Below are 25,705 nucleotides of genomic sequence, written 5' to 3'. Positions count from 1 at the left end.
GATATCGCCACTTCTCTATTGACTCCCAGTCGCATGAAACAGATTTCCTTCAAAGAACCACTTTCATCCGAAACCCTCTCATATCCACTGCAGTCAGGGCTGCAGAGGCGTACAGCTGGGTTAAACTTCCCTCCCAGTGTTCCTCCAGCTTTTGTGCCTTCCCACCCTGATAAGGTCTGATGGATCGGAAAGGAGAAAGATTAAAATTCAAGTCCAAGTATGTCCAATCCCCTTTTTCCTAATTTATTTTCATGTCAAACCAAACACACATAGAAGGAAGAGGGGATACTCTAATTCAAGATAAACCCAGACATTTCTCAAGGATAGCCTTATTCCCCCAAAAACCCCAGACCAGCCAACAATCGTAGTCTCATGGGTCACGATGAGTTAAACAATGCAGTTTGTTGGGCACTCGGATAATTTTCAAGTCTATGAGGACTGAGTTTGTGAGGGTTTTGTCCCTTGCTTATTTGTCCGACCTCGAGTTCCTGCAGCAGTCTTTGAGTTGATTCCAGTTCCTGAGGCAGGGGTTGCAGCAGCAGGCACTGGTGGCTGGCTGCGGTGGGCTGGATGTCTAAGCAGGGTTGTGCGTACAGGCTGCTGGAAGGAGTGTGACTGCTGCTGAGGCCGAGCCTGAGAGGTCAGACGGTACCGCAGTAACTGGGAACGTAGGAGCATCTTTGTGTACTGGACTTCCGGCATGATGAGCCTCAGGCAGAGCTCCTGGTCCTGGCTCGAGAAGCTTTGGGTAATATTTACAGGGAGGTCATAACCGACTATGTCAACTTTGCCGCTAGGCTGCCAGGGGCGGAGCTCCTTGTTTTTGATTTCAGCAGCTGAACGAACAAGCGGCATGCCTTCACCGAAACACCTTTTCATCAGCTTCTCCTGGGCCTCACGAAGGAGGCGCACCTCCCTCGCCACACAGGCTGGACCCACAGCAGAGATTTGACGCCACAGTGAGGCGTTAAAGTGATCATAGAGCTGGGCATCTAAGGAATTCCAGGCACGGATCTTTTTGCGAAGATCATCAGTCAGGCCCTGCTTGGAACTTGGCGTCCGCATGTTGAGCTTAACATACAAAATGTCATCCAGATCCCAGGAAAGGAGGTGTCGAAGTAGAACCAGAGATTCATCAAAGTACTCAGAGATCATCACCAGCGAGAACACTCGCTCCACCTGTGCTACAAAAGCTTTTGCATAAGAGACATCTTTCGCTGGGCGATCTTTGTCTCCGCCCAAGTCGTAGGTCAAGGTGTTACGTGCATACATGGAGTAGTTCTCCTCTGGTTTGTAGTAGCGCCAGGGTTCATCTAAGAAAGCTTCCAGTGAACCATTAGGGACCCTCTTGAAACTCTGACAGTACTGGTTATAGTAACTGAACAAGGACTCAAACATGGAGCCAGGCTCTCTCAGGATCGTGACGTATATCGTATCATTTGGCATCAGTCGTTTCAGCTCAGCCTTATTGAAGCGCATGTGGTTGGTGACGATGTTTGGCGGTAGCGTGTGCTGATGCACAGAGTGAGTTGTGAAGGATCGCGGGTAGCAGAACTGGTGACCGCAGGCCTGTATGGGTAACGCCACCGTCAGGTTGTTGCGCTCTGCAAAGCGGAAGAGCAGATTCTGCATGGTGCTGCTGGCTGTTTTGTGGGTTTTTAGGAAAACCACGTTACTGTGCTTAGGCTTCAGGCCGGAGTAAGGGTGAGAGTGCAGGGCTGGACAACCGAGGTGGAAGGCATCCATGGTCCTGGTGGCAAAAAACAACAACAGTTTACTTAAAGCTGCATTAGCTTAAACAGCACAAAGAGCAGCTGTTCTGGATAAAATGGTGACATTAGAGACAAAGCTGCACACAGATAATGGAAGAAACTAATGTGTTGTACAGAACAGAAGCAACACAACGGGAAGGCAAAAATAGTAACCATAAATGGGACTGAAGGGAAAGGTAGAAAGATATAGCCACGAGAGGAGAGGAGGCCAGAAATGCAATATATGATATAATATACAGTGTGTCTGTTTTTATTGTATAGTGGACTGACATTCAGGGAACACACAGATGATAGTACGAATTATTACTTTTCAAAGTGTCATGTACATTAAGTTTTTATTGGCAGAATTATTCATGAACTTTATCAAAAGATCTTGGTGGCAAATGTTTATCATTTTTTAATGAAGACGTTCATACTATATACATACAGTTAGGTCCATATATATTTGGACAAGGACACAAGTTTAGTTTTTTTTTTGCGGTCAAACTCTTTTTAAAGGGACCAAAAATAATTGGACAATTAACTCAAAGGCTGTTTCATCAGTAGCTGTGGGCAGTTCCTTTGTTATGTCATAATCAATTTTAGCAGATAAAAGACCTGGACTTTATTTAAGGTGCGGTTCTTGCATTTGGAAGATTTTGCTGTGAACAGACAACATGCAGTCAAAGGAGCTCTCCATGCAGGTGAAACAAGCTATCCTTAAACTGTTAAAGCAGAAAAAAGCCTTTCCGAAGAAGTGCTACGATATTAGGAGTGGCAAAGTCTACAGTTTGGTCCATCCAAAGAAAGAAAGAAAGAAAGAAAGAAAGCACTGGTGAACTCAGTGATGCAAAAAGACCTGGACGTCCATGAAGACAGCTTTGGTGGATGATCGTAGAATCATTTGCATGGTGAAGAGAAACAGCTTCACAACAGCCAACCAAGTGAACAACACTGCGTGAAAGACTGCAATGCAAGGTGCAAGTCACTCATAAGCCCCAAGAATAGAAAGGCTAGATTGGACTTTATCTAAGAAAGCCAGCACAAAAATATTCTTTGGACAGATGAAACCAAGATCAACATCTATCAGAATGATGCCAAGAAAAAAGTATGGAGAAGGCGTGGAACGGCTCATGATCCAAAGCATAGCACATCATCTGCAAAACATGGCAGAGGGAGTATGCTGGCTTGGGCCAGTGGCACTAGGCACTAGTATTTATTGATGATGTGGATGAAGTGGAATAGTCTTGAATGGCCAAGTCAGTTACCTGATCTTAACCCAGCTGAGCATGCATTTCACTGTTGAAGACTAAACTTCGGTCAGAAGGGTCCACAAGCAAACAGCAACTGAAAGACTGCTCTGCAGTAAAGGCTGGGCATTAAAAAGGATTAAAGCATTAAAAAGGAGGAAACCTGGTGATGTCCATGAGTTCAAACCTTCAGACTGTCCTTGCCATCAAAGGGTTTTCAACCAGGTATTAGAAATGAACATCTTATTTTCAGTTATTTAATTTGTCCAATTACTTTTGACCCACTGATATGAAGAGATTATGTTAAAAGAAATGCTTTAGATCCTCACATTTTTATGCAATTGTTCAACCCACTAAATTAAAGTTGAAATTATGCACTTCAACTTCTGGGATGTGGTGGAAAACAGCTGACATGTGCAGTTAATGCATTTGCTGTAAGCACTGCAGGATACCAGTTCTAAATTCTCCTAAAATCTGAGGTGTTTGGTACATATCACTGAATAAAGTAACATAAAGAATGCAGTGCTCACTGCAGAGTCAATGATAAGAGGTGGGATGTGGAAACAAGAGCGTTCAGTGAAGTGAGACGATAAAGACGTTGAGAATAGGAAGTTGAAGAGAGCAAAATGCTGGGCTGTCAAAAGTCTACAGCACTCTACTTTTATAATTGGTCCCTCGACCAGCATGGCGGTGCTTAGGCGCTCAAGGTTTCTATGCTTGACTTTAATAATAAGCCCCTCTCTATTAATTTGCCTATGAGGCAAAAGTGTGGCACAACGACTGTCAGGATTTTTCACTGTAACAAGGACCATATGGATTTATAGAAGAATAACGGATATTTAATGTGTTTTCATATCGTGGGTCACTCACCAGGTCAAGTGACCCCCATGGTGCAGCAGAAGACTGATGGTACTGATGGCAATGATGACCAGGAATATCTTCTTCTTCCACATCTGTGGGAAGCAGAGGGAAAAAGAGACGGCGAGTGAGAACTTAAGCAAAAACAGAGAGCAGGAGGGTGGCGGGAACGAGAGCAGATGGAGGTGTAAGGAGAAAGCAAATATGAGCATCAGGTTCGAGGGAGAGCGACGGAGAAAATGGGCAACGCGAATTTGGGGGACAAGAAAAGAAGAGAAGGTTAAGAGACTGAAATGATGAAAGGAAGCAGTAATGAAAAGCGAAAGGAGAGAAAGGAAAGGGAATCGAGAAAGCGAATAAGAGCAAGAGACGGACACGACGCAGGATGATTTATTCAATAACTGCTGGGATCCATTAGCAGGAGAGGGGGATGCGTCTTGGCTTTTGTCACTCACTAATAACACAGTGAACGATACCTTCATTACCTTCCACAGCTGTAACAGTCACATTTACTGACACCCTGGGCAAATGGCCTCGTACATTAGGTCTTGTTAGAAATGACATACGCACGTGTGGAAAGCAAAAAAACAAAAGCAGCACATCACGCTGAGATCGCTCTATCCGGTTGTTCAGTCTGACGTCACTAGCAGTGTCTGGGTCTAAACTCCGCTGCAGGTCCATATATCAAACGATCACTATGGCATTACTGAGAGTTGAAGAACTGTCTAAAGTCTTTCATCTTTAATAAAATGATCAGCGTTCTGCTCTACCAGGTGTAACAATTGAGTTTAACATCCAGGCATCCATGAAAACGGAATTTATGACATTTAACGGCGTTAGAAGTTAGCAGGGAGTTAGCTCGCTAGCTTCTATCTAAATACAATATAGCATGTCCTGACTGTGGGGTTTTGGAAACAAATTAAAACGTACAGCTCTGCTATCACTTCCAGCATAAATGAAGACAGAAAACTAAACAGCAGTGACGTTTGTAGGGTTACTGAAGTTGGGCTAGCTGGTATATAATGATGTGCTACGTGACCGCTAGCGACACAGCTATGTTAGCATAATATAAACAAGCTAACTTTTTTTTCCACTCGATAAAAGTTAATGTGAGTGTTCTCGGTGGTCAGGAACAAATGTAATCGCATGGCAGGATGCTGTAAAAGGACCAAACTTCAGCCAGGAGAACAACTGAGATAATCCATCCACAGTACGAGGTTAGTCATTCATATACTGCTGCATGGGCTGGGCTGTAGTTACATCCTAAGGTTTTAAAAACTGAGCTTAAATAAATGATTAGTGGTAATAAAAGCCGAGGGAGGTCAACAGTGATCACTGACTGTTTTAGGAGCTTTTTGAGATCAAATAGAAGAAAATACATAACATTAAACATGTTAACAACACAAAAGCCATATTAAACGCAGACTACTTTAGGCACGGAAGTAGGATTCGTCGCGTCATCACTGAACAACCGGATAGCAGAAACTCCTCGTGACACTCAACCCGTGCTGCTGAAAAGCTACGACGGGCAGTGGAACCCGGGAGGAGGTCCAAGCCTCTCTCGACAGCGTCTCACTTGCATAACAATAGCTGACGTCTCTCTCCTTGATTACACTGTGATGTTACGATCTGCATGGATGCCAGCAGAGGAGACGCGAGCTCGCGTTACTCCCAGCAGCTGGATTTTACGCTGCATATGCCGTTTGTGAAGGAGCACAAGTGCATCAGTTTGAAGCACCCGTGGTCCCACTGGGGGAAACTACTGACCGTGGCAGAGCTGCTGCCACCCACTCAAACAAACATGATCGTTAATCGTTTGCTGTACAGATGCAGATGTTGTATGCAGGAGTGAAATAATCAATACATTTCGACAAACATTGTTTTATTTGATTTAAATGGTGGCTTAATGTCTTTTTTTTAATAGATCAGTTCAAGATTATCTCAATAAAATGTACTGCCCCCTAAAAAAGCTTTTTTTTCACTAAACAAGAACTCACGTTTTAAATTCAGAAGCAAGCACATACTCAATAAAGCTGTCAAATAACACATTTCAGGAAAAAGACAAGAAAAAAACACAGCTATAGAGCACAGAGTCAGGCTTTTGTTCAAAACCCACAGCTCATGAATAAAAACAAGATTTGGGGGGGATCTTTGTGCAGAGGAAGCACAATTGTTGGAGAACAGTAAGTCACGAATCCAAAGTCAAATCTCCAAATGTACCCAATAAGTAATTAAGCTTTCAGTGAAGAACAGCTGACCTCATGTTGATTTGTAGAAGATTAAGAGAGAATGAGCGGAGTGTATACCGACATTCACTCCTGTTGTTTTTTTCCTCCCAGCTTTAAAAGCCTTGAACAGCTGTTGGCTGCAGGAATGTGCGTAAACACACGTGTGTGGGCACACAAATGCACAAAGCCGTAAGCCTGCTCTGATACCAAACAGGCAGCCGTGCTCTCACACTAATTGACACAGATTGTGCAGACGCACAGTTTGATTTGTTGATTTGTGCCCTCTGCTCTCCTGATGACACAACCATCTGACCACAACTAGATCTATTCTTATTCATTTATGTTTTTGTACTGAATTGCTCATTCATAACCCCAAATTTCAGTCCCATCTCCTGCATTTCTTATGTGGCAGAGCTGCCAGTTTGGTTCAAAGAATAGTCCACAGAGCTGCACAAGGCATGCTGCTAATGTTTATCTTTATATTTGAATCAATTAATCTGCTTTTTTGCCTCTTTTTTTCTTAGCAAAGATATTAACCATTTAAAGTCTTAACCATGAAGTAGTTGCCAGTGTTCACTGAAATAAAGAAATTACATATTAATTTGTATCACATTTGCTACAAAGACTCTGTGGTGCAAAAGCAGAGAGACTCACTCGCTACACTTCCATATTTACAGTGCTGATAGGTTCATATGACGAAACAATATTATTACAGACTTTCTGTACACGGTAGACTCCGTCTCAGCAACGTGACATTAAGACGGTAAACTTCCAGATCCACAGATATCAAAACTTGGTAAGTAGAATCAAACAATACAGTTATTTTACATCGTTTAAAAGGGTAATTAGTTAATATAAACTGTAAACTGCTTGTTAATGCAAATATCTAATCAGCCAATCACACGGCAGTTCTCTCTGGGTGTCCCGTTGATGTTAGACATCAGAGAAAGACGGCTTTGCGCTGATATGAATCCCGCAGTAATGCTAATAACCACTTGTTAAAACAAAGGCGTGCAGATAAGACTGGCCCGGGGCAACTCCTCTCAGCTAGGAACAGGAAATGGAGGCTTCAGTTTGCCCACACTCACCAGAATTGGACAATATAAGAAAATGATGAGTCTCAATTTCTGCTGCAACAATCAGATGCTAAGAATTTGATGTAAATAATAGGAGACCATGGATTCATCCTGCTTTGAATCAAAGATTTAGGTTAGTGGTGGTGGTGTGTGGGATGCTTTCCTTCCACATTTAGTATCATCTGAGCATCATTTACCTGTGTGTTTGTTAAGTGTTGCAGATTTCATGATGAAAACCAGGGTTTAACCCAAAAATGATTCTCCATGGTCAAGCTTATGCTAGTTGAGTTCAAATGTGAGCAAAAGTCTTCCTTTCATCGGTCGATATTTCGTTTCCTCCACTGGATTTGAATTCAATAAAGACTTTGCTTTCAGTCTATTTCTCCGTTTTAATCAGACCTCATCAACAAATGATGCTGACATCTTAATTTTCTAGTGGAAAGAATCTATTCGACCAATCATCATCATCCCGAGGTTCCCCGTGTTTATTAGAATGGGTTCTAAGCACTTTAATGTGCCTAGATGCTGCAGTGTAAAATCCGAAGGTGATAGCACGTTATCCAAGAGGTATGAGAACAATGAATGAATTTCTTAGATCCACAAGTGGTTTCTCTGTGCAGCGCTTATCATTCCCCAGCTATGTGTTCTTTGATTTACAGCAAAAGTTGTTCTCTGCTCCACTGGAAAGAAGAACTGTCAAGACCTGAGCACAGACTGTCTGAAAACTACTCATCGCACTTAGTGTGGAAGTGGGTTCTTTTCTTCTCTTTAATAAATAAAACACAGTCTCTGTGGATGGAGATACTCATGTTTTCCTTCGGTACTTTGGGACTAACTGTCACTCACTCTTGGACCCACAGAAGATGACACATGCCTCTGTGGAAAATGTTTCACTTTAGCAACTGATTTCTCAGATCCCTTTGCATTTTTCTCAACAAACAAAGAAGCTCCTAAACCTGTGTTCAGGCACACAAATATTAGAGTTGGGGTGAATGCACAAAAAACACAGTCTTTTTGTTTTTAATGAGGTTTTCCAGTATGAGTGGAAAAGCTGTGGGACTCCATGAACTGCATTGCTACTGAAACAGAGAATAAAAATGGCTGCATTCAGCATTTGCAGATGAACCCGAGTGATGTCTGCTAAAAAAGCTAAAGTGGGAATGAGGGTAAATGTTTAAATATGGCTTCAATGGGAATTTTAAGCACGGCAAAAGCTGCTTCAACTCACTTCATTAGGTACATCTGTTCAACTTCTCTTTAATACAAATATATAATCAGCCAGATACATAGTAAAAACCAATGCATTTATGTATAAACATGTAGACAGGTACTCAGAACTTGCTGCTGTAAACCCACGTCCATCAGGCCTCAACATACCGTGGTTTTAACGGGTACCTTCATGGGAGAATGGCTGCTTGAAGCTGATAGAAAGGCGACAGAGTTACAACCATGTATGCAGAAGAGCATCTTTGAATGCACAACATGGTGAGCAGCCAATCAGCTCACCCTTTCCCATGCTAGGAACCGCAGTGTGTAGACATGTCTGCACTTCAGTGTAATAGGTGTAAAAGATAAAGATTCAGTTGATGGATTGGGACAGTGCCTCTACATGCCTTTGGTTGCTACTGCTGCTACTGAGCTAATCCAACGTAAAGAAAATGCAGCATGATTATTCCATGGTTTGATTTCTGGATGGTTTATATGGCTCCATTTCATGCAGTCAAACAACAACAGCTACATCTGCATGAAGCAGAGCGAGACAGACTTTTCATCACCATCCTAAGAAATGTTACCTTTTCCAGGCTGATTAATTACATTTAGTTACCCCGGGTTCTTCACCTAAAGGGTAGATCTCATTTGCATAAGAAAATGTCAGCGTAATACCTGTTTTGAACGAAGCACGTAAACACAGACCGATCCGTCGTGGTTCGGTGAGCAATGACATCAAGGCCAAAGCTGATGCAAGGCCGTGATAAGACACAAGGAAGCAGTAAGAAGTAAGAAGAGCAGGTTTATAGCCCTGTGAGTGTAGATGCGTGTGTGTGTGTGTGCGTGTGTGTGTGTGTGTGTGTGTGTGTGTGTGTGTGTGTGTGTGTGTGTGTGAGGGGGATGGAGGAAGATCATGTGTCACAGTGAGTTAATAAGAAAGGGATTTAAGTGGCTTTCAGCAGGCAGACTCGACCTCTTCCCCCTCATCCACCCTCAGCCGCTGCCACCCCCTCCTCCCTTCACCTCGTAATCATCTTCCTCCTCTTTATCCTCCTTCGGCACAAACACTCTGGCCTCTTTAATTAAAAATGTCTGATTAGGTTTCTCTAACGATCGCTGCAGATACAAAAGCAGCGAGTGAGAGGACACCCAATCCTGTCAGTGGTAGTAGTACGGCTTGTTTTGTGAATAAAATGAAGGCATCAGCTTGTTGCTCATTACCCCGGACTTGGCGGCTTTGCTCGTTCCTAAAACCTCATGTCCTTTGTTGTTCAGTGTTTTTAAGTTTCATTCTGGTATCTCTAATTTAATTTAGTCCAAAAAAAAAAAGCTGAAACTAACTTAGCTACTGATGAACTGATAACACTTGTTCTCAGTAAATGCATCTACCACAGACACATGGATCATATCTGTGATACACATGGCTGGATTCTGTTTGACTGTTCATTTAAAAGTCAAAGAAAGCCGCTGCATGCATGTGTGCATGTGTGTGTTGAGGATGACGCTAAGATGGAATTTTACTGAAACATATCACCACACCTCACATACCTACAATAGAGTGCTTTTGTCTTTGTAAAAAGCACATATTTGTTAGAGACTCATATTTCTCTGCAGACACAGTTTATGTAACGTGCTTGTAAATCACAATAACGCTTTGTTCTCGTTCGCTCTTTACTAAAACATTAGATGTAGTAGGGTTCTCACATTTGGCCTGTTAAATACATACACATATTAGTTTGTAATGAAGCTCTAAGAACAATAGTTTTAAATCATCCAGCAAGCGATGAGGCGACAACTGTGCTTATTCGTATCTTTTTTAATTTATCTGCTCCCAAACTTTGTGCCAAGTCTCTTCCATCAGTGCAGTACTCATTTTATTGTGAATCTATGCTACGTTTCTGCATTACTGCTTTTGTTGTCTGCTCTAAGCTTGACCCACAGACAGGCAGAGGTAACTAAAAAGTCGGAGTACAGTGGATTAGTGGCCTTTTACCCCCTAAACTGTTTCCGCTTTTATGACTGTAGCGTAATACATGTTGCGTCAACTGCCTCACCTCAGTGTGTGCTGCAGAAAGGATGAAATAGCATGTGTAAATATGCAAAGTGCCAGAAACAACTACCTCCCGCTGCAAACACAACGGCACCACTTTCCGAGCAAACGAGCATGCTAACACAAAGCTAGCAACGAAATACTTCCATGTTCAAAGTGATGCCAACCCAAACCAGGCTAACCGGCACTGGATATGTTTTTCTTTCCGGCTGCGTTTTGTGTTTGCAAACACAACTCAATCTGAGATGGAGAAAAGTCAGAAAACAGCATCTCTTTTAAATTTTCCCAGCAGATTTTTCAAATTCTGTCCTCCAGTCTCTACTATCTTTCGGAGAGTGTACCTCTGTTCTCCCAGAGGTCTTCTTTTTACATCTCCGCTGCTGTTATGTGAAAACACAATATCTCCAAAATGTCAATACTTCATGAATCAGTGAAAAAAAAAAGCGAAACACTCTTAAAAAGTTATATTTCCTTTGGCTCTGTGCAAACCAGGGGTGAGCGTTGGAGTAGCCCGGCTCTGCAGAAATCCAGCAGCGACACAAGAGAATTACGATTAGAAGACACATAATACATGCGGTGAGAGAGAGAACCTAACGCACACAGTAACACTCAACAGCCACTGCTTGATACAGAAGCAGAGGAAAAAACTATCAAACTAACACGCGCATTTGAACAGCTGTTCACTGCAGACCTTTGCCACACACACAAATGCAAAGCTGACTTCTACCTAATGAGCGTGTATAAGTAGTTTCCTCGCTGCAGGGCAACAGCAGCTGCTCCACTCTATAATCGTGTCATCTATACTAATGCCACATTATGATCTCTCACCATAAAGGGACTTTTACAACACTTAGATGCTCTTTAATGCTTCAAAGAAATAAAAGTCACACGCATCATTCCAGACTTTGACTCCACCGCATGTATTTCTTGTATTTTTATCACACTGTGTTTGCCTGTGGCTTCCTGCTGATCGATTAACTCCAAACAGTCTATCTCATTAAAGAAAGCCATTACATGTAAGTACACAAACACATTAAAGGTAACATGCCAGAGTTCAACCTGGCATAATTGTTGTCAGACAGGACAGTGTAACACAGTCTTAACCAGTCACCAGGACTTCATTAGGTACACTTTGCTCGTACTGGGTTGGACGAGCTTCTTCCTTCAAAGCTGCTTTAATTTATTGTCTCACCTTCAACAAGGTCCTGGAAACAATTTTGGTCCATATTGATTGGTGATCTGGTGACTGTGGAGGCCATCTGAGGACAGTGAACTCGTCATGTTATGTTCAAGAAACCAGCTTGATTTCTTGAATAAGAATATCTTTAATAAGAGGTCCAAAATATGCAAAGACAAATATACACCATTACACCAACACCAGCTTAATATGTTGGTAGAAAGCTCCCTTATTATATACACAGTCTGTCTGAAACTGAGATTCACTGAAATGCTTGATTTTCTTCAGTGCAGCTATCACAGCATTTAAAGGCTCACAACTGGACCTAATCATTAACTAGCCTAAACATGAAGACACAGAAATGCAGAAGACAGAGTAAAGGCTATTTTATTTTAGCCCAGGTTTAGTTTAGATTGTATGCATACCTTATTTAATCTGACATTACTGTACCTGTGATTATTTATTCAAGTTTTCACTCTTTGAACGTGATTTCAATAAGGCAGGTAAAAACTATGACAGGGTTTACTGTCACTAAACTATCAACACTATTGCAGTTTCTCAAATGGAAACTGATGAGTATTTTACTTTGGAAAAACTGTGTTTTTACACTTCTATGGGTTTTTGGGGTTTTTGTTTTTGCTCATCAGATAAAAGTATTTCTCTATTTTATAAATGCGGGGAAAACTCACTGGATTTTTTCCCTTTTTCACATCATTCCCTGTAAACTGTAGAGATGGTTGTGTAGAAAAATCCCAGCAGATCAGCAGGTTGTGAAACAGACAGCCTGTGTGACAACAACCATGACACGTTCACATACAGTTCTTCCTCATTCATATGCTCAGGTTGGACGTTGGAGTCTAATTTAGGACATATTTCTGTTCTTACATACAATGACTTTCTGTCATGAGATTGACGGTTTGGATATTCGCAAGGAGAGCAAAGCCGAAGGGATGAAACGGAGCCGAGGTATGCGGGTGGGCAGATGACGCACCGGAGCTACCTGAAAACGAGGGACAAACAGAGTTTACGGAGTACCGTTGATAGCCGAGAGTTAAACTAAAGTGGACGGGGAGAGTTGGAGAGCTTACTTGAATCACAAAACTACAGCTGCAGCAGTGATCACAGCCTGGTGGGACGCAGCTCTCCGTCACAGATCCACAGCAGCCAACACAAAGAAAACTAGACAGGCGAGCAGGCAGCGGAACAGGCCAAAACAAAGGAGAAGCAGGCAGAAGGTGGATCCCAAGTGTTAGGTTTTGTATTGTTGATTGTCATTTATGCTTAGAAATATTTAACCATATATGCTTAGAGGTGTATAATCAATTGTGTAGTGATAGGATGTGTGATCTTTAGCAGGCTGCAAAGGCTTGGTGTGTATTCCACACTGGAATGCATACCTACATCCTGGGAGCATGAGAGAGGTCGTACCTTTTTTTATTGTTTTATGGCAGGATAAACGTAGCTATATCTGTTTTAGGCTAAGTGCCTTTTGTTTAGATGAACTGTTGGACTTCCAGACCAGAAGGTTTAGGGAAGACATTTATGGGGTCACACTCTGACCCCACACACACACACACACACACACACACACACACAGTATTCTTTGTTCACATGTATACCTATGTAAGCTGTTATATGTTAATGACCCTATACATATTCATGTAACCACAATAAAAGGAGTGCTATGGGGAACCTGGCTGAGAGTCTGACGGGGGTCAAGTGGTGGGACGACACTTGGCTCCAGGCAGGTCTCCCTCATGCATGAGTAACACAAAGAAATTTGCCTACTTGGTGTTCAATGCTTTTGCTGTGTAATTATATTGTCTTCAACGTTCCAGCGAATAGGTTCAAGCTACAAACCTATCATTAAGAACATGCAGCTCAACAGCGTGGAATCAACAGATTCAGCTTGCACTAACACGTTACCACTTGTGACAGCAACAATACTCAACAATACTATGCCAAAAAGGAAAACCAAACCCAAACAACAACAATACACCTATCCACCACCTCCTAACTGTTCTTCCTCATTCAGATGCTCAGGTTGGGCGTTGGAGTATAATTTAGGACATATTTCTGTTCTTACCCAATGACTTTCTGTCATGAGATTTACGGTTTGGATATTCGCACCAAAAACAGTTGGACAGGTGTAACTAGTAAAGTACGCAACGACACGAAGAGACGACATACGCACCCTTTCAGTCCGTCAACAGCATAAGATGAGATGCTACACACTATATTTCCTATGAATCTAACATGAGTCAAACACACACCCACAGCCAGTCATGTGGCCACAGATCCATCAATACTCAGACAAACCTCCACATCAGTGCTGGTACGGGCGGGGAAGAAGTCAAAAGTGGAAGCAAAGAAATTGCAGGATTTTAATTTTTTTTCTAGAAAGCCTCATCTTTTTAAACATTTGTAACGTGTCCCTGTGTATAATCTGTGAGTCTCTGAGCTTCTGAACTAATGACACTGGCAGTAAAAGACATACTAGCTGGAAAGCTCATATCTAATGTGGTCGTCTGTGGCTGTTGTTCAGAGATGCTCTTCTAAATATCGAACAAGTTCTGTTCGATATTTATTCTGATCTGTTAACTCAAATTATCTTGAACATGAAATGTTTTCTCTTCTTTGCTTTGTTTAATCCGTAACTTTGTAGCACTCAGGTGTCACAGTGCAAACACGTGCATTTCACCCACATTTGTGACTAAAAGTAGACCTGCAGTAGGAGAGGCAGAGCTGTTACCGAGACACGGAGCTCAGGTGGAGCGAAAGAAAACGTCCAAACCAGCAGCGCTTCTTACATTGATCACCATTAAAGCCGTTACTGAGATACAGCCGGCTCTGTCGCTGCTCCATCCACCACCGTCTGTTTCACACAGAGAAAATCTGCTGCAGTTCAAACAAAATATGAACTGCTAACTTCGTTTATTACAATGTTAAAATCCTGACGGCAGCCGTCCCACTTTATATGGCAGCAATACCTGCAGCAAGCAGGGGTGAGTATAAAGGGGGGCATGGGGTGTGCTGGGCCGTGTTTACTTCAAGGCTTTTACTAACATTATTTTTGCACATTTAGATCAGTATAAATAAATATTATGTTAATTAAATGGTATTAAAATTTAAAAATAAATAAATACACTTTTTTACAGGACCATAAAACTGTGACTCTGCCACTGACCTGGGGTTATTAAAGTAAACATTGAATAATTATTAAGATTAATTATTAACATCAACACAATCAGGACCTTTGAAGCAACTTCTCTTGCTGTAGAAAACAAATCGAAGGCCACATCTCAGCTCGAAGGTTGCTATGAGAACCTTTGAATGTTTCAAAAATACCTTCCTCAGCGTGAACATGCAGACACACACAGATTTTACCTAGTAAAATACGCGGTGACACGAAGAAACCGGTTTGAGACAGCTGCAGCCTTAGCTCAAAGCAATCTGAGCATTCCCCTCTGACCTCTGACATTAACAAGGCATTTTTTCTCCTTTTCATACCATTCACTGTGCACTATAGAGATGACTGTGTGGAAAAATACCAGCAGGTTTTGAAACACTCACGTCGACACGCCACGTATACATGCAATATATCACCTTTCTTCCTCACTTTGATGATCAGTTTGATCTAAAACATACCATAACAAAGGACAACAAAGCACAGCTTGCACCGGTGGGTGTGACGCTGCTTTTTGTGGGAATTTAACGGCCCCATAAAGAAGTGGTCTGTCCGTATGTCAGTGACTATGTATCAACATGCCATCCCAGTTCTTTCTGAAACACACACCGCATGCACAGCTGCTCTGACCCCAGCCACCAGGCAATGACGTTGGCATTGGGAAACCACCAGTTTCCCATATGACACTGTAAATACATGAGCAGACCTGAGGTTACGTTTGCATCACTCGTGCCCTTCATCAGCTATGTGGAAAATTCTGAGGTGCAAGCAAGCCAGTGATGCTGGTGCAAGATCCATGTGTTCCTCAAGCTTCATTCACATTAGTAACGAGAGCTGCAGTGGCCATAACGGCAAGCCCGGGTGAAAGGGTCACTTTATTAAAATAAAGTGATAAAGTGCCAGCTGCTGAATAACGCTCTGGGACAGTAAGGCAGTCTGGGAACTTTTATCACAGTGTGTGCTCACGAAGGTCAAGAAAATCATCACATCACACATTTATTGAACTTAAACAGGGAATAAATAAAAGAAAAATGAGGTGGAGTTAATGGGAGAAGACAGAGATTTGTCTGGTTCGGACTTAAGCTCAGAGCAGGGTGGTGTTTTTGCCCACCCACTTCCACCTGATTTGTGGGTAACGAATGGAGAAAAGCAAAAAAAAGAAACAAAACTCTCAGGCAGCTGTGGACCAGCGGCTATCTTTTTGTCATCCGGGCTTGAGTCGAATTAATCTGTGCGCAAGTTTGAGGGAAAACATTCAAACTCCACATAGAAAGGCTGAGATCAGGGCTTAATATCAAATTAGATTAATTGCACAGCCTAGAAAAACATGCTTTTCAATCAGAACCTCTGTAATATACACATGACTGCATACCAACAGTGTATGTCTTAAACCTCCTGCGGTGGCAATCGAGCTGTAAAATCTGGATACTGGATCCTTTCCAGGTCGAGGGCACCCGGCCCTTCGATCTGACCTCCCAACACAGTCCAGCATTTTTCTGCCCTGCAGGGATCAATAAATATCTCATCTGATTATTGTTTTTGTTTACAAGGTGCAGTTACTTAGGTTTGACTTTGCAAATTGTGAGACGTCGTGGGGTGCCCTTGTTGGAAAAGAGAGAATCAATAGCTGGACGAGCGGCGGTGGAGTCGAAGATGTGCTGGTAACAGCTGCATCCTGATGCCGGCATGTGTCTTAATATCTGTAGCTGCTTAAGGGCAAAGACTTTATTTTGTTCGCGACTGAAGGGATTTACTCAAGAGCAAGGCAGCTAAATGCTAAGACTGTTGTTTAAAGTTGTTTAAGCGTGCCATTCGGAGCTACTGTATTAATCAAGTTCTGAGAAATCCTCAGGGGGCTTCGGGACAGTCTAAGAAATCACTCATTTTCCAGGAAGGCTGTTTTCTAATGTCTGATCCCTTATCTCTGGAATCCTCTAAAAAATCAATCTGGGATATGACGCTTGGAAGTTATTTTCTACAGATGTACCTCCTCGCCCGCGTCTCCGCTGCTCCACCCTTTCACTTAATGCCTCTGAGTGAAGTAAAGATCCTCCAAGAGCAGAGATATTTTTAAACCCATTTCATACTTAGGCTAGACGGCTGCTTTAAGGCAATATTGGGAAGTCATGCACTCCAGCAGCAGCAAGATAAAGGTGCCTTTTTGATCTATTGGTGTACAACCAGTGACGGGAGTGTGAGTCTTGAGCTCAGTCATTTATAGTTATTTTTTCTCTTGTAGAAATGAAAATAAATGAGATATATGCGTGTAATAGTTTCATCATTTCTGTAAATTTCACCTCACAGTGCATTCACACTTGTGTCGATTACGCCATTTTCCTGCAACTTTTTTAATTTCTGTCTTACCAGCACTGACATCGATCTATCATCTATCTGTGTAGGGCCATGGAAAAAGCTCATTTCTTTGGTATGGTATGAATTTTAAAAACCTACGTCACCTTGTTCGGGAGTTGCTGCATTCGCACTCCGCCCACACGCCCAGCGGGGTGGCGACAATATCTCATTAGCCTTTTACAGCTGAGGAATAAAAATGTAGGGAAATATCCTTAGCTTTATAATCTGTTCGTTTCTTTAGTTTTATTACAACTTGCCTGATGAGGCATTCAAAGACATGTTTACTGAGACTGTGGACATCTACAATACCATGATACACTATGAGTCAGTCAACTGCTTTCAAAGAGCTGTTTTTATCGTAATCACTGCTCTAATTATTCTAAAAAAGCATCTGACACATTCCCTGCACACAGTAATAATTAAAAAGACTAAAACTAACAATGAAGCGGATAAAACCAAGGCAGAACTGACCATTTTCAAACAATAAAAACTCAGCTGAAACAAGAAAATCCACTCTGGAAACAAACTGAAACAGAAAAGAGAAAACGTTCAAAGGAAATAAAAACAATTAGAAAATACAAAAGTATAATAATCACACTGTCAAGTATTCATTACACTTCTTTACACAAACACTGATTGTACCTGGGTTCAGTGTCTTGCCACAGGGATGAACCCCCCACACCTCCTCAGTCACAGCTGCTCCATTATAATTTATATCAGAATGTGTGCACGTCCTCAGAGGATGCTGTTTTGCTTTGTGTTACGCAGATGGGTTTAAGGCATGGCTGTCAAACATAAGGCCTGGGGGCCAGAATCGGCCAAGCAAAGACTCCAATCTGGCCCACAGGACGTCTGTGGGAAATGTAAAGGAGGGCTAAAATTTTGGACTTTTAACTGCATTTTCACAAGTTTTACAGCTTTTCTTACTAATAACGACCACTTCCATGGGCATTCACACTGTGCCAGTATAAATAAGTAATAAATCAATCATTAAATGAAGGGAAAGGTTCAGATTTTTACAGTGGATCCACATCACTGTCATCACTGCAAAAACAACACACATCATGGTGAGCCTTCCAAACCTGCTCTGGTCTTTAAAGTACGTGCATTTCCATGCATATTTTAACATGCATGCTGCAGATTAATAGTCAAATTAGAGGGAAATTAGAGGAAATTAAAAAAGATGCAAAAATCAAGCCTCCGGGCAACTCTCCATGTCTTCAGGTCTTACTACTTTTTAGTCCTTTGTCTTTTGACCAATATCATACATTAGTGTGTTTTGATTCATCACTGCAGAGGTGAACCAGTCAAACCAGTAGACTCACGTCATGTGCTTTTGAAAGCTTTGCCTCCATTGATGGAAAAGTTCACAGTAGCTGCCGCCCGATATGAATTCTGGTAAAAAAGGTCAGATTTGTTGTTATTTACGAGATAAGCGGTATTAAGCCTGCTTGGAGGGCGGGGCTCAGCGCGAGCAGTCAATAAACACGGCGCTGAATCAAACACTTCTTATTTTGTTGGGGTGTGTTGGGGGTGGGGGTGTGGACGACGACCCGAAGAGGATCACAGCTTCTGCCTGCGCCCGTGCAAAGACTATTTCTCTCATCGCTCTCTCCCCACAGTCTCTTCCCTCCCATTCTCATTACTTTAATCTCCACTGCACCTCACTGACCCACGCCTCCTCCTCCACCTCTCCTCTGGGCTTTTCCTCTCCCCATCTCTCCATCTCCCAACCCTTTATCTCTTCCCCGTATCCCTACAGTGCTTTATCGCCACGCGCCCCACCCTGTTTCTGGAACTGCTAGAGATGGCTGGAAACAGAGTGGATGTCTATACTTTAACATGTATGTTAATACGTGTGTGTGTGTTTGGGTGGGTGTGAGAGCACACAGCTGTGTTTGTGCCTGCCCGTCTGTGTGTGAGTGCTTGTGCATGACTGCGCCTAAGAGCGTGTGCGGATCATTACTTGTCTGCAGGGTAGACTCCCCGTGGACCCACACATTCAGGCTTTATCTTACCCCAAATGACCCCCCAGAGAGAGTGATGAGAGAGCAGCAGGGAAAAAAGGGGAAAACAGGGAGCGAGGGGGGGATATGGGGTTAGTGAGGGAGAGAGGGGATGTGGGGTGAAAATGGGGAGGAGAGGCAGAACAGAGGCAGCAAGGGAGAGAGATGAGATTTGATAAAAGACAACCAGAGAACATGTCAGGAGAAAATGAAAGAGGCCTGAGACCAAATGAGCGGGTAGAATCAACATCGGGCCTTGTACTTGTGTGCTTATCGATGAAAAGCCTTTTAGATCATTTGTTGCTAACAAAAGCCTTAAGCCAAATCCAGGGAACGAACACGAGAGAAACAGAACATCAGCAACACAATGTTCCCTTCAGCAAAGTCAAATGACAGGCACATCTTCTGGTTTTTCATCTGCTTGAATAGATAAGATAAGATAAGATAAGATAAGATAAGATAAGATAAGATAAGATAAGATAACCTTTATTAGTCCCACACGTGGGAAATTTGTTTTGTTTTGTCACAGCAGGAAGTGGACAGTGCAAAAGTTATGACGCAAAAATTAGAATACAATAAGAATAAATACAGTACACAGCTGTACAGAATAGAATAAAATAATATACTATATACAGTAGAATAAAATAGAATAAAAATATACAATAAGATAAAAATAGAATACGAATGCTATATACAACTGAGTAAAAATACAACGATGCCAGAAAAGATTATTGCACTTAGTGTTATTGCACATGTGTGGATGTGTGTATTTTACTTTGGAAAAACTGTGTTTTTACACTTCTATGGGTTTTTGGGGTTTTTGTTTTTGCTCATCAGATAAAAGTATTTCTCTATTTTATAAATGCGGGGGAAACTCACTGGATTTTTTTCCCTTTTTCACATCATTCCCTGTAAACTGTAGAGATGGTTGTGTAGAAAAATCCCAGCAGATCAGCAGGTTGTGAAACGGACAGCCTGTGTGACAACAACCATGACACGTTCACATACAGTTCTTCCTCATTCATATGCTCAGGTTGGACGTTGGAGTCTAATTTAGGACATATTTCTGTTCTTACATACAATGACTTTCTGTCATGAGATTGACAGTTTGGATATTCGCACCAAAAAGCAGTTGGACAGGTGTAACTAGTAAAGTACGCAACGACACGAAGAGACGTCCATAGGCACCCTTTCAGTCCGTCAACAGCATAAGATGAGATGCTACACACTATATTTCCTAGGAATCTACATGAGTCAAACACACACCCACAGCCAGTCATGTGGCCACAGATCCATCAATACTCAGACAAACCTCCACATCAGTGCTGGTACGGGCGGGGAAGAAGTCAAAAGTGGAAGCAAAGAAATTGCAGGATTTTAATTTTTTTTCTAGAAAGCCTCATCTTTTTAAACATTTGTAATGTGTCCCTGTGTATAATCTGTGAGTCTCTGAGCTTCTGAACTAATGACACTGGCAGTAAAAGACATACTAGCTGGAAAGCTCATATCTAATGTGGTCGTCTGTGGCTGTTGTTCAGAGATGCTCTTCTAAATATCGAACAAGTTCTGTTCGATATTTATTCTGATCTGTTAACTCAAATGATCTTGAACATGAAATGTTTTCTCTTCTTTGCTTTGTTTAATCCGTAACTTTGTAGCACTCAGGTGTCACAGTGCAAACACGTGCATTTCACCCATGCATTAAGCCAAATCCAGGGAACGAACACGAGAGAAACAGAACATCAGCAACACAATGTTCCCTTCAGCAAAGTCAAATGACAGGCACATCTTCTGGTTTTTCATCTGCTTGAATAGATAAGATAAGATAAGATAAGATAAGATAAGATAAGATAAGATAACCTTTATTAGTCCCACACGTGGGAAATTTGTTTTGTTTTGTCACAGCAGGAAGTGGACAGTGCAAAAGTTATGACGCAAAAATTAGAATACAATAAGAATAAATACAGTACACAGCTGTACAGAATAGAATAAAATAATATACTATATACAGTAGAATAAAATAGAATAAAAATATACAATAAGATAAAAATAGAATACGAATGCTATATACAACTGAGTAAAAATACAACGATGCCAGAAAAGATTATTGCACTTAGTGTTATTGCACATGTGTGGATGTGTGTGTTTGTTCAGTTAAAGTCTTTGTTGTGGAGTCTGACAGCAGTGGGGAGGAAAGACCTGCGAAATCTCTCCGTCCCACACCGTGGGTGCCGCAGTCTCCCACTGAAGGAGCTGCTCAGTGCTGTCACAGTCTGCTGCATGGGGTGGGAGACGTTGTCCAACAGGGATGACAGCTTAGCCGCCATTCTCCTGTCACTCACCACCTCCACTGGGTCCAGAGGGCATCCTAGAACAGAGCTGGCCCTTCGGATCACCCTGTTCAGTCTCTTCCTGTCCCCAGCAGAGATGCTGCCGCCCCAGCAGACCACGCCATAAAAGATAGCAGAAGCCACAACAGAGTCATAGAAGGTCTTCAGGAGTGGGCCCTCCACCCCAAACGACCTGAGTCTCCGCAGCAGGTACAGCCTGTCTACGGGCTAATCCATACACTGAAATGTGGTGTCTTTTGGCTCAACAGCAGTTTTGTGATAACGTCTGAATTACAGCGTCAAAGGTTGAAGAAAGCTCGTCAATGCTGCGAAAGAACAGGAGCGGCGAGTGGTGCGTTTTTTTTAACACCACTGAAGCGTCGAGTACGTTTTATCAGAGGTGCTTTCAGAAGGCTGAGAAACCTTTCTCCACCTTTCTCCTCCATCCACACCTTTAACACATCAAACACGCCGGGATGTTGAAAAACCAATAATGCCAGATTTTGCAGCTTTCTGCACGATGGACAGCCTTTTCCCTCTGCATCTGAGGGAGCAGCTTCCACTCGTATCACACGACACATCACAGCATGGTGTAACACTCTGACCTCTTCTTCAAGCTCAAATAAATTCAAACTTTCATAAAATGTATTTTATCTTTAAAAATGTGCTTCAAATTCGACTTCTTTTGTCTGTATTGGCAACATTTAGGAAACGATGCTGGTATATGGGGATTGGGAATATCGCATTCTAGTTTGCATCCAAATGCAAATGTCACATTTGGTCTGCTCCTCACTTCCACTTTCCCACGCTGTAAAACTCGATGCTGACATCACTGCTGTACTCCAATCACCTTTCCTCCTTAAACCAATCAGCCGGCACTCTGCGTACTTTAAATCACTCCGCTCTGCTGTCACTAATAATATACCATATTGCGTGTGTATAACCTCTTTTTAAGTTTTGTGGATATTATACATGGTTATGCTGAGGACATGTCGGCCAATTTCCACTGGAAATGCCTTTTGGTTAAACTGTCAGCAAGGAATTCGCACTGCTGCGTTTTTATGTAGCTTTAATGCACATAAAAAACAGCTGCTTGTTTAAGTGAAAATACATTGATGGGGTTTTTGTGCACTAATAAAGTTGTGGAGTTGTAAAGTATTTTGTTTAGTGTCAATTATATTGTCAGTTATATCGTTATCACAAATTATATATCGTGATAAATATTTTTGGTCATATCGCCCTGCTCTAGCTGTCACTGTCCATTGCAAACTCCTTCATGCAACCCACTTCCACCCCATCTCCACCCGAACCAAGTCACTTCATCCAACCCTGCATCTTATCTTCACCACCTGCATCTAGACTCCGGGAAGTTTTGCCGTAATTCCTATCACTGCTGGAATTTTCATTCTGCTGGTGAAATCCCAGTGATGAGCCATCAGAGTCTAATAGCATAATAGAATTCTGTATATCAATAAATTATGTTCAGTTCCTTCTAATGGTCTCTCCTTATCGAATTCCTTGTTGGCAAATAGGCCAGGTATGTGAAGAAGTCAAGCATCAGTTATGCTGTTCATGTTAGCATCTTAACAGGACTTGACACTCCCTCTGTAATTGTTCTGTGTCACCGACAGACTGATTGCCCGCTGCTGTCTATGCGGCTCTGGATTTGATCCACATGCTGGCCTTTTTACTAATTACCTAAAGGCCACCCCATCTGTCTGTCCACTTCAGGAGCATTTGCAACTCACTGATAAAAGCCGACGAGCTTTTTGAACAAGTGTGTACATATTCCTCTGCGGCGCAGAGGAGTCTTTAATGTTCCTTCTGTCTCCTATTGTGACAGCGTCTCAACTTAATTGCAGCGTGCAGGCAGCGCTTTTGGTTTTCCGCTCTGGTGCTGGCACCGTCAAAGCTCTTCAGTTTGAGGGATCTGGTAAAGGTTTTTCTGCTGGAAATATATCGTAATTATGAGAGAAACTGGTGTGTTTTAGATTCACAAATCTTACTTGTTTGTCACACTGATGAAGTGGGGCTTTCTCTTTCATCTTTGCCAAGTGGAGAAACGGAAACAAAGCGGCACGCTGTCATCCAGTAAACCAAGAATATAAAATAGGGCTCATGTCCAAACAAACCTGCTGGATCACTCTGCTCCCTCACTAGTAATTGGTGCCGGGCTTAAGCACAGAGCAGCGGCACAGAGGGCTTTATGTAAATCCAACAACTGCAGTTTTGTAGCAGCAGCAAAACAACGTGCGCTAGCAAAGCACACGTGAACTCCTCAGGTAGGGCCAGCCTAGCCAACAGGAAGCTGCGGCCTCATCCTGTGAAGATGCTTTCTGGCTTTCGCCTCAGAACATCAAATTAATTTGGCAAAGTAGAAGGCTGTGTCTTATGTAAATGAACAGCTGAGTTGAAAAAGGCGCATTGAATTCCTTGAGCAGAATATGAATGCAGAAAGACGAGGGAGCGATACTTTGAGTGTTTTCCCCTGACACACACACACACAAAAATGCATCACGCCCCATCAGAGTGAACTGCAGGCATGTACGCAAACACTTTTTGCTCACCCAGACAAAAAAAAAACAGCAACCTTTTGAGCTCTCGTGCTCCAAATTGCTTTTTTATTTTTCAGTAGGAAGCAGACTGTAGTGAGGAGGGCTGCTAAAATCAGTAGAAATGTCTTTATTGTTCATTCCCGCCCAAGGCCCGGTCTTCTCTGTTGTTTGTTAGGTGACTCAAAGGTACTTTCGCATGAAATGGATTTTCTTTTACAGAAAAAAGAGTGTTTTCACCATTTCTACATCAAAGTAGAAAGAGTGCTTTTTAGCCATGCAAGGAGAATCTTAACTGCCGGACATTCGTGAAACTTTATGCAGGTGTTTAGATGACTTTCAGTCATTCACTAAGTTTGTATGGATTTTAATTTCTTTACAAGATTTATAATCAGTTTTCCACGTTATTATCTTATCACGTTTATACCACTAAAAATCACTGCTTATCTTACAGTATTGGTTAATCTTTAATCAAACCTCGATCACCTACTTGGTCTTAAGTCAAATTTGTCTCAAGGCAAAGGTCAAATTAATGATTTTATAAGCAATCGTGGTGAGATACTGTATCATCAACATGGTCTTTTTTTTTAAATGCCTCTTTTGACCCAGACATACATTAACTGTGTACCTAGATATAAGAAATCATGTAGAGTTAGAAGTTGACAATGTTTATTTACTGTCACATCAGTTAGCTCTGACTGAATCCAGCTTCAAGATGCAGTGAAAACGCCTGAAATATGTACTTGTTGTTTTCATAATGAAGAAACCCTAAAAAGTTGCAGCAAACAAGAAAAAAAAATTGTTATTGGCACTGGCTCCCAGCTGAATCAGACTTTTTGCTGCCCTCATGTCCACAAATGAATGAATGTCAGTAAGTTTGCGAGACTATTTTCAGTCTTCACAGTCTGAAATCTCATCATACAGGAGCACTTTTTTTCTACTGCTGAGTTAATGAGTGACTATTCCTGACAAAGTACTATAGTTTATAAAATAAGCAGCAATGCAATTAGGCGAGCTATAATGCCATCAATCATTATTATCATTAAGCGTGCTGCTGGTAACTTAGCAGATCTGTTGGTTTGGGGAATTGTACATGTATTTAGCACGTCCCACCCAATACTTCATGCGGTCAGTGAAAAATTGCAAGCGTGTAACCCACAGTGCCAGATTTTAAAAGTTTAAGTAGCGCTTGTATCACAACCCATAGATAAGAATTGCTGCCTTTGGACAATTTTCTACTTTAGTGTCAGCTTTGTGGTAAAACATAAGCACTCAAAGAAAGAGCCTGTGTGTGTGTGATAAAAAAGCCCAGAAGCGATCACAGCTAATGCAATGATTGCAACAAAATCTGTCATTAAGCTGTTTGTTTGACATAATGGCAGTTCATGAAACAGAGCAATCCACCTTAAAAGTTTCCAGAAGCCTTTCAGTAAATTTCCCCCCTATATTTGATTCAGTCTGACATTAGTTTATGTTGTTACTTGACTAATGTGTGGAAACTTGCCACCATAACTGTGGTTACACAACTACAGAAAAATGTAAATAAGTGTAAAGACAAAGATAGGAAGTTAAATGACAGGAAATGCACAAGGAAAGGTAATTACCAAAATAAAACAAGAAGCCAAAAACTCAGAAAAAGTAAAGAAAAAGTTGTGGAAACAGAAGAATGGAACAAAATA

At 41.9% G+C, this 25,705-nt stretch overlaps 1 protein-coding gene across 1 annotated transcript in view; it reads right to left on the bottom strand.

The window, feature by feature from the left end:
• Window positions 1-426: 426 nt before the first annotated feature.
• The window catches only part of gal3st3 (galactose-3-O-sulfotransferase 3), a 49,820-nt gene continuing 24,541 nt past the window's right edge, over window positions 427-25,705 (bottom strand). Inside the window, exons 2-3 of the mRNA XM_085450970.1 lie at window positions 3,872-3,954; window positions 427-1,750 (exon numbers count right to left, since the gene is read on the bottom strand). Coding sequence (XP_085307096.1) covers window positions 430-1,750; window positions 3,872-3,954 — 1,404 coding nt within the window. The 3' untranslated portion in view covers window positions 427-429. The remainder of the gene's footprint in view (window positions 1,751-3,871; window positions 3,955-25,705) is intronic.

Source organism: Copadichromis virginalis, linkage group LG3 (assembly GCF_057382275.1).
Source record: "Copadichromis virginalis isolate Kocher_CV1m ecotype Utaka linkage group LG3, C_Virginalis_male_GT1.1, whole genome shotgun sequence".
NCBI lineage: Eukaryota > Metazoa > Chordata > Actinopteri > Cichliformes > Cichlidae > Copadichromis > Copadichromis virginalis.
The sequence above is the reverse complement of the archived record's forward strand: the minus strand, read 5'-3'. Positions and strand labels throughout refer to the sequence as shown.